The 15,948-nt window shown below is 37.2% G+C and overlaps 1 protein-coding gene across 2 annotated transcripts; it reads left to right on the top strand.

Annotated features, from left to right (window-relative positions):
• Window positions 1-1,860: 1,860 nt before the first annotated feature.
• On the top strand, window positions 1,861-11,595 carry atxn3 (ataxin 3). Of its 2 annotated transcripts, XM_041276853.1 has the most exons (11): window positions 1,861-1,939; window positions 3,191-3,355; window positions 3,625-3,669; window positions 3,963-4,048; window positions 5,392-5,458; window positions 5,644-5,731; window positions 6,688-6,823; window positions 7,482-7,645; window positions 7,744-7,870; window positions 8,240-8,365; window positions 8,681-9,984. In XM_041276853.1, exons 1-10 carry the CDS (start codon window positions 1,916-1,918, stop codon window positions 8,355-8,357), a joined length of 1,020 nt encoding a protein of 339 aa, XP_041132787.1. In that variant the 5' UTR covers window positions 1,861-1,915; the 3' UTR covers window positions 8,358-8,365; window positions 8,681-9,984. The 2 variants fall into 2 exon arrangements, with proteins under 2 accessions (XP_041132787.1, XP_041132788.1); XM_041276854.1 differs by lacking the exon at window positions 8,240-8,365 and having other exon boundaries at window positions 8,681-11,595.
• The last annotated feature ends 4,353 nt before the right edge of the window (window positions 11,596-15,948 follow it).

The raw sequence follows: 15,948 nt of genomic DNA on the forward strand, positions 1-15,948 counted from the left end.
GGATCATTTCAATGTAAATTGAACATAATTGTGGGACACTGCACCACAGTAAGCAGCCATTCAATTGTATACATTACTGTAAATATTCATAATTCTGAAATAGAAGGGACATTTCAAACCATGTCCCTTTTTACTAAGATATACTCTGGCAATGAGATCAAGGTGATCTAAAAATGTTTCATAAATTTGATTGCATTCAGACACATTATTGATACCGTGAATACTTTCATTTGTGATGAAGTGCTACTATCTAAAGATAAGACTGTATATCAGAATAATAATAGATTATGGGCATAATGATGAAATTTTGAGAGCTGGATTTGTGGTGAAGATACAGTTCTACTGTAGCTCACAATGCATGCAGAATGTAATACTCAACCAGACGCTGAATAATGGTAACTATTACCGAACTACATATTATTCCTCCCAAACCGTGCTCTCTTAACCCAATAACCAGATGCAGCCAACCTCAGATTTGAATTTTTTTGTTGCAGAACCTTGGTATATATCAAAGTCATCGAGGAATCCTAAAACTTCTACCAGCCCCCAGACTTTGAACCTGTACTTGTGAGGTTTTCCAGGCATATAAACCCTGGGGCCAATTTTGCCTTTAATGGCACCACGATTTCATAATTTCCATTACATGAGAGTAGATGTTAAAAACTACATGCTGATTTGAATTCGGCTCTTGCCAAGATAAGCACCAATCAAGACGTAGCTTTACAGTAAACTAATGTGATTCATCTGCATCTCCATCCATTTGCTTTTCTTTCCATCTGTTGATGTTGATATCCTTCTGCCTGGTGTTGATGGCTGAAGTTTAATGTTGGCTCCAGGGAGTAGCTTATTTTGCCTCCCCAGCGCATCAGCACACACAGCGGCTGTGATGCTGGCTCCGGAGATCAACCACAGTGTGTTCTCACTAGCACATCAGCATGACAACTGTCTGGATTGAGCTAAGTAGGGTACAGCAATGGTGCAAAAAGACATGTGGAGTGAAGACTTTAAAGATTATTTTGCGTCATCATTTCAGAAAACGTCATCTGTGACATTGCGTTAAGCAGCGATATGGTGTGAAGGTATTGGCATCTTTTGGTGGTGTACCAATTAAACCAGAAAATAGTGTTTCTGGAAGATCAGATTTTTTCCTCCTCCTACTGAATCCCTTTGGGTGCAAGACCTGTGTGGACATCATCATCACTTGGGTCTTCAAAAGTTTCTGAGGGTGGATCATCACCATCATCAATGTCTTGATTTTGAAGGAGAGTAATTTCATCATCATCATCATCTGAAGAGTCTTCAAAGACACCCGTGTTGCCATCTTCTATTTGGTTCTGAACATCTTGAACTGTGATTTTATTTTTCTGAGACATCTGAAACAAATACACAACAAATAACTAGCCCAAACTGTTGACTTTTCTAAATGTAAAAAGTACATTATGTATTACATAAGCACTTTTGTAATAATTGTACTTAATTCTCACTTTATCATATTTGATGCACATAATGTACGTAAAAGCCACTGTAATTACAAAAGAAAACGTCTTTCTGGTTCATTTATTTATGTTAAATAAACTTCCTTGGCATAAAAGGAATGAGGCATAAAATGTAAGAACACGCAGCACCATTCCTGCCATGTAGAGGCAGCAGAGATGTTGCTAATGGATAGGATTCTATGAAATTGATATATGCTACGCAAGACATTACAGGGTTAAAATGATATGCATGTTATAATGTATTATTAAAATCCTAAAAAATACAGTATGTTCTCATTGCAAAATGCTAAACTGCAGACAACGATCACACCCAGGGTTAGATAAACCTTGACCACACCTCTACCCACATCTGATTGGCTAGATACAGATGACCAGAGGGGTCAAAGTTCTAAGTATGTTGTTTTACATAAGGATCAAACATGGAGTCTGTTTTTCATGAAAAAGTAAGCGAGCTCTTCATTTAAAGACATTGTTTTTAACTTTAGCGGTTGGAAACGTATGTTTAAAATGTACGCACTTTACCACAGACCCATGCAGTTATTCAAACGTCTGACATGTATTTGCCAGTAAACAAATACACTTTAGGAATGCTATTGTTTATGATGCACATCTAATTAAGACAAAACTGTGGCAATGTTTTGACACACTTAATTAGGGCGTGAAATGAATTCGTTTACATTCCAAATCAAATTGTAATGATAACAGCGAATTCATTTTAATGTTACGAATCACATAATAAATTCCGATTTCTTTTTTTTTTTTTTTTTGGTCAGAATTGAAAATGTAGATTGTAAATTGCATTTCAGTGTGTTTTTTTGGTCTACCATATTGCCATTAAACGACAAAATAGAATGCACATCAAGTTAGCAGGACGTTCTATTAGGAAGTACTGCTGTTGGAACTGTGCAGTGGTTAATAATCACGGATAATACAGATTTACAATTGTAAGAAAATTGTAATACCTTGTAGTCCATTTTGAAATGTCAACAGCAATAATACCTGCGTTTTTACGTTGTTACCTGTGAAAGTAGCTGAACATTGGTCAGTTTGTGAAGCAGAACTAGGTAGTTGCAAGCAGATTTCGGGGGGGGGGGGGGCGATGTATACCAACAGCTAAACTTGATGAATGTAAACAAACTAGATTTAAGAGAATGGAAGCTCACTGATAAAGTGCACAGAAGGCTAGTGCAAACAGAAGAAAATAGAGTTTTTGCTAGGTTAATATATAGTGGTTTGCCATGTTTGTATATTGTCGTGGTGCACAGCTTGCATCACTGTCCCTTTTAAATGACATGTTTTAATTTTTTTATTTATTCACACAAATCATATCATATCTCACTGCTTTTGGTTCCCTGAGTGAGAAGTAGAGATCCAACAACATTGGGCATGGTAAAACAAGAAGGAATCGCTCACTGTATGCCAAAGTCCACATTTCACAATCCTTCAAGATGTTTACACAAGTATGGGACAATTTTGTTGTGGCATTACTATATCCCTATTATGTTGATTAAACATTAGCACCACTGTACAGCTGTTAGCACCAGAGTGGCCAAATATAATGACGGTCTGAACAAATCACATTGCTTGATTAAAAGAAGATGTAACAAATCCCAGTTCCTTTGATTATCAGTGGCATTGGACAATTGCCAAAGGCATTCAGTCAGGTCCTAAGTTGCCCCTGTTGTGTCTTACAGCAAGAGGGGTCTCTATGTGCCCAGCACTGCCTTAACAACCTGCTGCAGGGGGAGTACTTCAGCCCTGTGGAGCTGTCCTCCATAGCACACCAGCTTGATGAGGAGGAGCGCATGAGGATGGCAGAGGGAGGAGTGACCAGCCAAGAGTATAGGACCTTCTTAGAGGTACAGGAGCGTTTATTCCTTAGAATGGAACATGCAGATTAGAACCATTGCATGTTTTACTGTGAGCCTATGCATATGAACAAGTTTGAGTATGTTACAAAATGTTCTTACAGTATATACTGTGCAAAATGCATTTATTTCAGTGTAAAGCTGGTCTTTATGGTCACTTGAACTAATTCACCTGTACAGCCAGTACAGATATGGCAGCTGATACGTCTGTATTCCTTTTGCATTTTGTTTGACAGTTATATGTGTTTGTTATTTAACAGCAGCCTTCTGGAAACATGGATGACAGCGGGTTCTTTTCTATTCAAGTAAGATTTTGAACTAATGATCACAATTAAAGAAAATAAAAGTCTTAAACTTAAAGCAAACAGAATTGAAACCTGTATAGATGCATGCAACAGGGGGAATCACAAAGCCTGTGTAATTTTTGGTTGATCTGTTATATTTTTTCGACTTTCTTCAGAATATACCATTTACATTAGTGAGTAATTTATTCTGTATACTGGGTATTGCTAGTCACAATAGATCAGTCGTGCAAACATAGTGATGGTCTGTCGGTTCTGTCTCTTTCGTTAATCTAATGTCAACTTTCTGTTTACAGGTTATAAGTAATGCTTTGGGAGTCTGGGGGCTGGAGCTGATTCTTTTCAACAGCCCTGAGTATCAGAGACTAATGATTGAAGCAGTGTAAGGGCACATTTTTATCTTTAAATAAACTTTACCATAGAGACCAAATGATGAATATATATATAGATCTATTCCTGTTTAGAGGTTGGTTTCTTGGGTGTGTGTGGCAAAGTGGTTGATTGTGTACAGGGACAGGTGATTAAAGAACAGACAGACAATTGTAATCCAGGTGAAAAGGTTTGTTTTATTTATTTTTAAATCCAGTGCCTGATGGCAAAACAAACAGTAAATAATAATAGAGGTGAGTAATACACCCTGTGTTGCACCACAAATAATAATCCTGTTTTTATTATACACCCACACAAAACACATACACAAGTCTGTTAGTTCGTGAATTAGTGCTAGTGGTTCAAATACAGTTTTATTTGTGACAAAGGTGCAGTGCTGTCCGGTTTTGTGCTGGCCCCTGGTAACAGCTCCGGAACTGTGTTAACTCTCTGGTAACATGCAAGACAAGACGAGACAGTTACAAACAAACAAAAACACAACACTCACGGTTTTCAATACCAACACACTTTTACTGTCCTTCTGGCTTTAACTCACTACAAACCAATGCGAAGGAATAGATTACGATTCTCCGTCCCCCTTTTATGCTGTCACACATGACCCCTTGGTAAACAAATGCAGCTGCCTTTACAGTCTGCGGCTGCTACATTGTTTCACTTCCAGGTCAATACATTCTTGCAACGGAGTCTCACCTTTTTCCAGACTGACCGACTTCCCGACCCGGGGAAAGAACTGTCAAGCCATTCTGTCAAAAAAACTCTGCCCTCGCTTAGTACCCTCACAAGTCGGGAGGGAGATTTACAACCAAGGTTCATTGTATTTCTGTCACAGGGTGTTTTGGGGGAACTGTTTGTTATCAAAATCTGCAACTGTGCTTGTTTCACCCCCCCCCACAACAAAGGATTCAGAAGTTGTAAGGGTTATAACCCTAACCCATAGAAACATCCAAACAAACACTCTAGACATCGATGTGGAAAAATTTAATTGCCTAGTAATCCCAAAGAAGTCTATATGGCCAATAACGTGTTTTTTTTTTTTTTTTTTTTTTTTTTTTAAAGCCATATTATAAACAGGATTTAGTTAAAAAGTATTTCATTAAGCATGCTTCCACTGTGCTTGAAAGACTATATTTGTAATAATGGTTATAACCCCACGGGGCCATGGGGTAGCATTTATGTGATAGTGTTGTTTTCAGTTGGCCATTGCCCTGGGTAAGGGCGTATGCTAAGAAATAAATAATAATAGTATACAGTACAAATCTTACAATGCTTCCTGTGAACTGAAAAAAAGAACATCTGTATTTGGAAACCTAACAATGTACATTTATTTTCATCTAGAAACGAAAAAGCATTTATATGCAACTACAAGGAACACTGGTTTACAGTTCGAAAACTTGGACAACAGGTAATCCTTGGTGTGGTGCTGTTTTAAGCATAGTAAAACCTATGGTTTTGAAAAACTTTTCTATAAAAAGTATTTCCTTAAAATATCTTATAGAACTTGATAAGTTGTTATGGTTAAACGGTGTTATTTTAAGGTCATTATATCAAATTATGCATATTAATTCCATGCTTCTCTTAACTTTTCAGTGGTTTAACTTGAATTCTTTGCTGACGGGTCCAGAACTCATCTCAGACACATACCTTGCACTTTTCTTAGCACAGTTACAACAAGAAGGTAAACTTAAAGAGGATACTGTATGTGATTGATAATTACTTGTGTGGACCATACTCTGCCCTAACCTGTCCTATAGGGAAATTTACAGCTACTTTGGATACAAATTTCATGTTGTATTGGTAACAAAACACAGTTCTGCAAATTGAGTGCTGACACTTACTAATATAGTGAAACTGCGACTGGTTTAGCCTCCGTTATATATGCCTGTGGCAGACAACTAGAACTGAAGAGCAGCTCCTGTATTCAGGTAAAGCACCTTAACACAGACAACAATGTAAAAAACAGAACAAAAAAAACCTAATTTTTTTAGTAGATACAATATTTGTAATAATTGATTGATGATCACCATGGCTTTTTTCTTTGTTTCTGGAAGCCTCAATTGAACATTCATTGATTGATTAATCACCCAGGTAGCTTATTGGAGTCTCACGTCGCAAATAGCTAGCTACCCAGAAACACATGTTCTTCGTGTGCTTTAGTAGCATTTTAATGTGTTTTGTGATGATATATGTCACAAACTAATGAAGGAATGCTATGGGCATGCATGTTTGTATTTAAAGGCCTTTGTGAAGATCCTACACATGTTTTCATTTGCTTCATGCTTTTGAAAAAAGTGTTCTAAATGCATTTGATTATTGTTGATTATTACCTTCTGTTTGTATTTGTTTTGGTGAAGAGAAATATCAGAATCTAATGAAAAAATAATATTATGCACAATTTAAGAATTATGCTATTAACCATGCATATGTATGATTTACTGTGCTAACCTGTGCACCCTCTGATTGCACTGTGCTTTCTCTTATTTAATACACTGTTATGTTTTTACCTCGGTAAACTTTTTCATGGATTGTCTTCTTAAAATAATTTATTACCATGACAGTCAGTGTACACATTAAGAAATCCGGTAAGCACTGATACATTGTTTTTCTAAGCTTTCTTTTTGTTCCATTTCCCAGGTTACTCGATATTTGTCATCAGAGGAGATCTCCCTGATTGTGAAGCAGACCAGATCCTGGGCATTGTAAGGGTGGAGCAGACACAGAGACCAAAGTTGATTGGAGAGGAGGCTGCTCAGTCCAGCAGTGGACAGAGGTAAGGGACACATTTGGGTGGAAACAATGTGCGATTTTCAATTCTCTCTTATCAGAGGACTGAATTTCACCATTGTTAACAAACCCCTTACAAAGTATAAAATACTGTGCAATCCTTCAGTTAAAATTGTATGTCAATGGGAAATCATCATAAAAAGAGTAATACCTATTTATAGATAATAATTGGTTATGATATCATAAGAGGCTCTCGGTTTTTTAAATGTCTTGAACACTACAGGAGTGATAGCAACAGATTTTAAATAAATTGTATTGCTTCTTATTGGCACTGGTATTAGCACTGGTCCTAGCACTGGCCCCATGCATTATGTTTAAGATCTTTCTAATATATAGTAGACTCTAATATAACTATTATCAGAAATGTAGCATAAGGGGCTGGGTAAGATACAAACTGATTTTCACCCACTCAGCCAGTAAACCTAATCTGACCTCCCACGGTGTGGATATCATCCTGTATCCTATAGCGCCCGATGTTCTATATGCGTTCTATGCTTCAACATGTCAGTTTGTAAATAAAGAATCAAAGAGGATTTTTGTATTCTGTTCATCACAAACATAGATAGATTAAATTCAATCTTCACATCCCTTCGGCAGTATGAGTGTCTTGGTTTTGCAGCTGCCCTTTCGTCTGTGTCTGGCAGTGTCCCCATGGAGAGTGCCGTGGAAATCAGCCCAGGCTTCCAGACGGGCCAAGTAGATGAGGATGAGGAGAACCTGAGGAAGGCGCTGGCGCTCAGTCGACAGGACATTGAGGTGGAAGATGAAGAGGCTGACCTGCGCAGAGCCATTCAGCTCAGTATGCTAGGTAAACACACACGGTTGTCCTTGAACAACAGCATTTGTCATTACACCCAACAGTATCACTTATTGGAAAGTGAATGCATCTGTTCTGTGTTGTTTTAGGCGCTGTAGGAGGTAGTAGTCTGTCTGATCCAAGAGACGGCAGCATTGCACATTCATCAAGGTCCATCCAGAATGAAACTTTAACTGCAGAGGAACTGCGAAAAAGAAGGCAGGCCTACTTTGATAAGTAAGTAGACATCCTTTCAGAGTTTGTACGCTGCCATATACTAGTTTGAAACTAACATGTAAAGCAGTTCCACATGCCAACTTTTATATTCAGTGCTCAGTGATTCACTTAGTGTGTTCTAGAATGAAGCCTCATCTGTGCTAAGTTTGTCTGCATATTTTCTGAAAGAAAAAAAGAAACAACAAAACTCATACATGCAACTTTGAAACAGCAATCAGCAGAAACATTGCAGAAAAAGACTTAAGAAAAAGAAAGATACGACCGCCTGCTTGTTAAATAGTTAATACTGTTTGCAGTTCAACAACTGTACAGTTAATAACTAGCGAAGCACAGCTCATCCGTGACCCCTTTTGGTTTGTTTTATTCCAGGCAGTCACAACAGCAAGCACAATCTACCTCCCAACCACAGCCTCAGCCACTGTCTGAGCCCCATCTCCTGCCCCAGCCCCAGCCCCCAGCCCCAGCTCCAGGCGCAGCAAGAAAGTAAAAGCACTGGTGTGTTGAAAAATGATGCAGGACATTAGAATTTAGAAATGCTCTTGTGATTCAAGGCCCAATATTTATATAACTGAGATTTGAAGATGTCCTCCAATAAGTATGTGTAGAACAGAAAAAAATTGAAGTTTTACCCCATAGAATGTAAAGCCAGGTTGCCCAGCCAAGCTTCAGCTACAGAAAAGAGCTACAGACAAGCATGACATCATTGTACTTTTTTGAAGGATATATTGTCAGCTATCCTTTTCAATTAAATATTTCCAGAAATTACATTTTTCAAGCCAGTGATTGCTTCCTCTTAATGTTGTTCCACAGACAAGGTCCCGAGTGAACAAGAAACAATAACGACTGCCTTAAACACATCCCTTTGCACAACAGATGCCAAGAGCAGTCGAATATGGAGGATACGATATGAGCCTGGGATATTATCTGCAACGCCTGTCTTGCCATCGCCAAATCATAGCAGCTGCTCTCCCAGCGAGCAATTCAGGGAGAGGGGTATGCAGCTGCAAGCCTGGACTGGATTTGTAGTTTGTTGCAAGATAATAGGGACAAGCTTTTATAGCAGTGGCTTGTGGTTCCACGTTCCAGGATCGCCGCCTACTCTAGCGCCTTTACTTATTTATTTTATTTTATTTTATTTTATTTTCATTCTCTGGAGAAAAAGTACATATGTTTCTGCGAGTGTATAGAAACTAAACGAGGGTTAGGAGGATTTGGGATTACAGAACAGCCCATCAGAGAAATTTTAGGACCACATAACTATAAATTAACACTAAATGTTAATAAGTGTAAAAAGATATTTTTAGAGCCTTGTGCTCCCATATGATTGGGGAAACAACAGGTTTTGCCAAAAGAGAGTATTAACTCATTTTAAAATGCAGGTAGCAGGAAACTCTATGCTAATGATCAAATATGCTCATTTGTTTTATGACTTTCAGCTGTATGTTATCCGCATTCTTTGAGTTCATTAACACTGCAAAACAAAGCCTTTTTCTTTCTGTTTTTGTATGTTATTGTTCTAGATGATCCCTAAAACCATTCTTCTCAATTTAGTTTTTGACCAAGTAGGACCCAGAAGATATGCTTTTTCTTGTATTCCTTTTATTTTCATTATCACTTAACTTTCATATGGGACCACCACATTATGTGTGCACTTTGGGGTCAATGATTATATTCTTGCATCTGCTGTGATTCTGCAGATATTTTATAGATATTTATTGACTTTTTTAATACTGTGATCTGCTTTATCACATGTCTGAATCTTGTCTGCAGCTAAAGCCCTTATTGTTTGTCCCATGAATAAAGCACACTTTATTTCCAAAGTGTATAGTTTTCGTTTGGCCATGAAAGTTTTGGTTGGATTGTAAATCGTGTGAAAATGAGTCTCTCAAGTCTGATGCATTATTGAGTGATTTCAAGATTAGATTCTAGCTATTCCACAACTTCTGAAATCGCTTTGGCATAAGGGGGAAATGCTGGGGAAACGTGGCTTTAGTGGGATTTGCTGTATATGTGGAGAGATTAGGGCTGTCTGTTAAATCAGGCTCTGCTTGGAATCATCTCAAAGGGCTTATCTAGCGAAAAATAAAAAGGGAAAAGTAGATTATACTGTTCCTTTTCAGAGTCACTTTTGATATATTTATGCATGCATGACATGTTTTTAAAGTATTGACAATATATGTGTCATTCACAATATATATTGTGTATAATTACCAATTTGCCATATTTGATCAATGATGCATGTTTTATTGACCAATCATAAGTGAGAACTGCTTAGAGGATTGAGAAGAAACTTGCTGGGCAGGTTGCACAATTGTATATTTAAAACAACAACAAAAAAAGATATATAGATTAAGAAAAATAAGATATATACAAGTTATTACCATGTCAAACAATTTTAACTGTTGTTATGTTCACAATCATTAAGAATCAAACACGTTTTTAGTCCTATTAAAAATAAAAAAAAGAAACATGTAATCCTTCCACAGCCTATTGGATATCATGTTATAATACTGAATTCTAAATATAGGGACCATCTGCTTTATTTGCTGAAAACATGTACTGTAGTAGGAAAAAAAAAATTGTCATAATCCAAAAGTTTGCTGTATTTTTTTTATAAATAATATCTTTCATACAGTTTTATTTGTGAATGGGACAAGAGGACAATGAGCAAGAGCTCATTAGAATGTGAAAGCCGCCTGCTATACAGTTCGCATGGCCTACTGCACAAAAACCCTGTTTAAAAGCTGTTGGAAATGTTATACTGCGTGGACCCAATTTGTCTGAACATTTTGTATCCATAACGAGGAGATACACGGTGCGAATTGTCTTTCCCAGAGTATTCTCAATGCTAAAGTCTAGATATACAATTGAATTGATGTTTTTCACCAATTTGTCCCCAAGTTTTAAAGTATTGTTGTATTTTGTATAATTCTAAAAATGTACACAGCAATTGCTTATTTCCTGTTAGACACCATTCATAAAAAAAAGTTTCTTATCTATCACAGGTAAAACAAATTTCTCCCAAGTCTCTAACCATTTAGCAAAAGTTTTGCAGACTTTATCACTTCTGTGATTCAATTGAAGCTAATTAATTATAATATACATGTACACATTTCAAAACTATAAGTAGACTTTCTGTGCAGTAAGTATTGGAACCCTACCTGAGCCTTACACTTCCTTTGGGATTACTGTCCCATTGGAAGCGAGATTATCATCAAGAGTTCACCTAAACAAATATTAACTGTTTTCTCACTTGAGGCATTTAAACATGTAGATTATTCAATTGACAACTGTTTAGAAATGTCAAGGTGTGGTATTACCTAGCCGAGGTGTTAGCCAAAGTGCCGTACTGTAGTTGTACCTGAATGTATTGATGTATTCAGTGGTTCTGAGCAGCTAGAAGCAGGACAGATAATTTGGAATAGGGTTGCCACCTGAACAGAATGTGGACAGATATTCTAGCAATTGTGGGGCTTTTTTCATTTTTAATCCGCTGAATTCTGAGGTACATTTCTATTTAAATGTTGTGTAACCAGATTGCAAAATGCTTAATACATAAAAGGAAATGGTGTAAGCCACAGTTCAATTTTCATGTCTGTACCATGTCCGAGCAGCTCTTAGGTCCTTATTCAAAGAAACCAACAGACAAGCTGACCAATCCTCTATGATCACCTTCCCTAACAGAGAAGTTGGGAGTGGACATCTGCAGCAAAGGTGGTTGTCCAGAATGACACATAGAAAAAAAGCAGTGATTTGCACCAGGGATATGCAGCTACTGTAATATCCCATTCTCACTACCTAAATATTGTATGACCATCATGTTGATCGCACATTATTTAGGAAATATGTATAGGATATTAATGAAATAATTAGATACCAATTTGGCAAATGATGTGCTGGCAAAGGACAAGCCTCGATGGGCTAAACAGCCTGTTCTCATTCCCAATATTACAGTATGTTCCTTGAGTACTCATGTTAGGAATACAAATGGGTGTTTTGCATTACAGTTTTACAGCACTAGAGAAGTGTATTAGCCACCTATCCATGGTTAGCCTGGTTTTTACAGTACCAGGATTGCCTGGTACTATAAAATGTTCTAAAACAATCCAATAGTGACTTACACCAACAAGGTACAGGTTGATCAACTCAACCCCCAAGCCTTGCAAGTCTGTATGACTTTTCTATATGAAGTGAGACGTATTCAGATACAGGAATTGTAGATTCAGCTAAGATCTGTAATGCCTGTTTGCTATACACTGATTACTACTTAACTGCTAATTACAAAAAATTCTGCAACTGTGTTGGTCTGCAACCTACATCAGGTTCTAGTATACTGCTGTGTCATAAACCTAGTCTTTCTGTATTCAATACTGATTGGAAGTGTCTCTTTGCAAGCCTTTGCTGTTGGTTTTTTGCAATAAACAATTTAACTCTAGTCCAGTTGCCAGTTGTGCCGATGAAACTGACAGAAACCATACAGAAAAATGGGAACCAACTCTAGAATACTCTAGAATGAACTGCACACTACACAATAAAATGGACTCCCGTGTGCCATTAAATCGGCCGTGTCTAGTTTAGAAGCTGTGAATATAGACTATAAAGGTGTTTACAGTTTGTCCAGTCCCACCAGAGGAGAGGTGTTCCACACAGTAGACTTGCTAATGTGGACCTAACCCTGTTCAGAGTACAGATCATAATCTGTACCATACTAAATATGCCTCGTCTAGTCTTATATCTGAATATCTGAATAATTTTAAAATATTGGGATATTAAGCACATTATATTTTAGACATGTACAATGTTCTGCCTAATACACCCTGACTTCTGTTCAGGGGCCGTGAACTGAAAAGCATGTGTACAGTGTACCTTTAATGCAGAAAATGCTTTTTCTGTCCATTAAAAAAGATTTTGAAGTGCTCCCCACTCCCACTAAAAGGAACATGTGCTTAATCAATTCACATGCCAGCCAGAAAGCAGCAATCGCATTTCTTTACATATGCTACGGTTTAAATTGTGTCAATGGGATAAAAGCGCATGCTTTTCTGAAAGGAATGGAATACAATACAATTATAACAGTCTAAAACTAGCAAGAGATAACTTGCAGGAAAGAACCGTTCAGTTAGCTGTTTCTTACTAGTTTCATACTCTTCAAACTGTTTGATTCCTCTCTGACTATTTCAAAATAGGACCTATTGATTTTACAGGTTTAGGATTCAGTGTACTCAATAACAGCAATGAACATTCAAGGACAAGCATTCAACCCAAATGGGCAGATTTAACCCCATCCCTGACGCCTTGTTACAATAAGTTATTGTAATGTTTTATATATTTCAGGAACCATCTGAATTTTTCAGGCTATTTCTATTCAAGTTGTTGTTTTTTTTTTTAAATAACAAGGAACCAGTTCATTAAAAACAAAGATTTGCTGCTTTTATCACCTACTTAGTTAATACAGATTATTTTCAGAATGAAACAACTTGAATTAATTTGATAAAACAGCTTTTTCACTATGTTTGTAAACCTTTTTCTACGTTTATTGTTATTTGTATTGCCTTTCTTTCAGAATATTGATCTAAACATCCTTTCAGCTGTGTTGCTCTATTACAGCTCTGAGTCTGTTGGGATAGGTCTCTACCAACTTTGCACACCTAGATTTGGCAATATTTGACCATTCTTCTTTACAAAACTGTTCAAGCTCTGTCAAGTTCCTTGGGGAGCATTGATGGACAGCAGTCTTGAAGTCATGCCACAAATCTTCGATTGGATTTAGGTCAGGGCTCTGACTGTGCCACTCAAGGCCATTTACCAGTGTAGCTTTGGCTGTATGCTTTGGGTCGTTGTCATGCTAAAAGTTTAACTTCCATCCCAGTTTCAGCTTTCTTGCAGAGAGAAGCAGGTTTTCCTCAAGGACTTCTGTGTACTTTGCTCCATTCATTTTCCTTTCTATCCTGACAAGTGCCCCAGGCCCTGCCGATGAGAAACATCCCCATAACATGATGCTGCCACCACCATGCTTCACAGTGGGGATGGTGTTCTTTGGATGATGCGCTGTGTTGGGTTTGCGCTAAAAGTTCCATTTTAGTTTCGTCAGATCACAAAACTTTTTTGCCACATGGTTACAGAATCTCCTGAGTGTTGGTTTGCATGCTTCAAATGGGATTCAAGGTGAGCTTTCTTGAGTAATGGTTTCCTTCTTGCCACCCTATCATACAGGCCAGATTTGTGGAGTGCTTGGGATATTGTTGTCACATGCACACTTTGACCAGTCTTGGCCATAAAAGCCTGTAGCTCTTGCAAAGTTTTTTTTTATACCCATCTCCTGATCTGTGCCTTTCAACAACTTTGTCCTGGAGTTCTTTTGAAAGCGCGTTAGTGCTCATGGTCTTTGCTTTGAAATGCACTACCCAGCAGAGGGAACCTACAGAAACTGCTGAATTTATCCTGAAATTATGTGAATCACTATAATTTAACACAGCTGGAGGCCACTTAACTTGGTGTGTGGTTTTGAAGGCGAATGGTTACACCTGAGCTAATTTAGGATTGATATTACAAGGGGGTGGACACTTATCCAACCAAGCTATTTCAGTTTTTATTTTTAATTAAATTTATACAAATTTCTAGAATATTTTTTTCACTTGGAAGTTGTGGGGTAGGATGAGTTTTTTTAGTTTTTTAGAAAATAAAACTCTTTTAATGCATTTTAATTCCAGGCTATAAGGCAACAAAAGGTGAACATTTAGAAAAGGGATGTAGACTTTCTATAGGCACTGTGTGTGTGTATAAAAACAATCTAATTTAATTTTTATTTCTTTCATTTTTCATGATAGTAAAACGGAAGTCCATTTTCCGAAATTTAAATTGGAGCGGTCATACGAAATTAAGAAAATTCTTCCAGCTCTAGGGATTACGGACCTGTTCAACTACCAGGCAGATCTTTCAGGAATCAACACAGAATCTGGGTTGAAAGTGTCTGAGGTTGGTTTACAGTTGTTTGACTTACTAGCCTATTTGCAGAGATAATTTTAAGAGCATTTACTTCTTCTAGTGTACAGCCCTGGTGGCTAAACACTTTTAGTTTTCATGTTTTAGAATACACATATCTAATGAGGAGCACAACTTGTTGTTGGTTGTGGATACAGATGTTTCAATTCAATTTAATCACTAACTTAAAGGTCTGCTAATTGCACTGCCCAGTATATTATACTGCTGAGGATCTTTCAGCCAAGAACCTGTCATAACACATCAATAGCAATACTGACATTCCTGAAATGATGGCGTGTTTTTGAGTTTGAGGAAGTGCAGTATACATATGTGGACAAGCATATTCTTTTCAAAAATGCTGCTTGTAGACTGAAGCCTTCATGATTTGTTTTTCAGGTTATTCACAAAACAGTAATTGAAGTGGATGAGAAGGGAACAGAAGCATCGAGTGCCACTGTAGTAGGAATAACTGGATACTTATTGCCACCCTCCCTCAAAATTAATCGCCCCTTTCTCTTCCTTATTTACCACGAAACAACCAACAGCTTATTGTTCATGGGCAGGGTAGTGGACCCTACTATATAGATTTAAACTTGTTGGCAAACTTAAAGATATAATCATCAAATTGTGATATTTACATTTTTATTTCTACTTGTGCTGGGGCAACTTTGGAGTTTATTTTAAAAGACAACTAAAAGGCTATTGCTTCATCAATGGCAGTAGTTTTGACATGAGTTATTTAAAATCTATTTTATAATGCCATTCATTAAACTATACTTTTGTTACGGCAATGTTTTGTTTTGAAAAAACCGTCTAACTCATGCATTAAAGCTTTGTGAATATGGGACCACATTTCTGATGAAACTAACCTATGTCTGTATCGTGGATTACACAATCTTCAAATTCATTAAACCTTTTTGAAAGGCCATTTTGAAAAACTTTACTAACTAACTTACCAAACACCTGCAATGTGGCCGAACAAAACAGATGCATGTACTGTGACTTTTTCCTAATAAAATTAACAAAATGATACTAGAAATGTATTAATCTGATGTCTGCTATCTCAGTGATGGGGATTGTTTTTTTTTTTTAGAGAA

Source organism: Polyodon spathula, chromosome 17 (genome assembly GCF_017654505.1).
Source record: "Polyodon spathula isolate WHYD16114869_AA chromosome 17, ASM1765450v1, whole genome shotgun sequence".
Classification (NCBI taxonomy): domain Eukaryota; kingdom Metazoa; phylum Chordata; class Actinopteri; order Acipenseriformes; family Polyodontidae; genus Polyodon; species Polyodon spathula.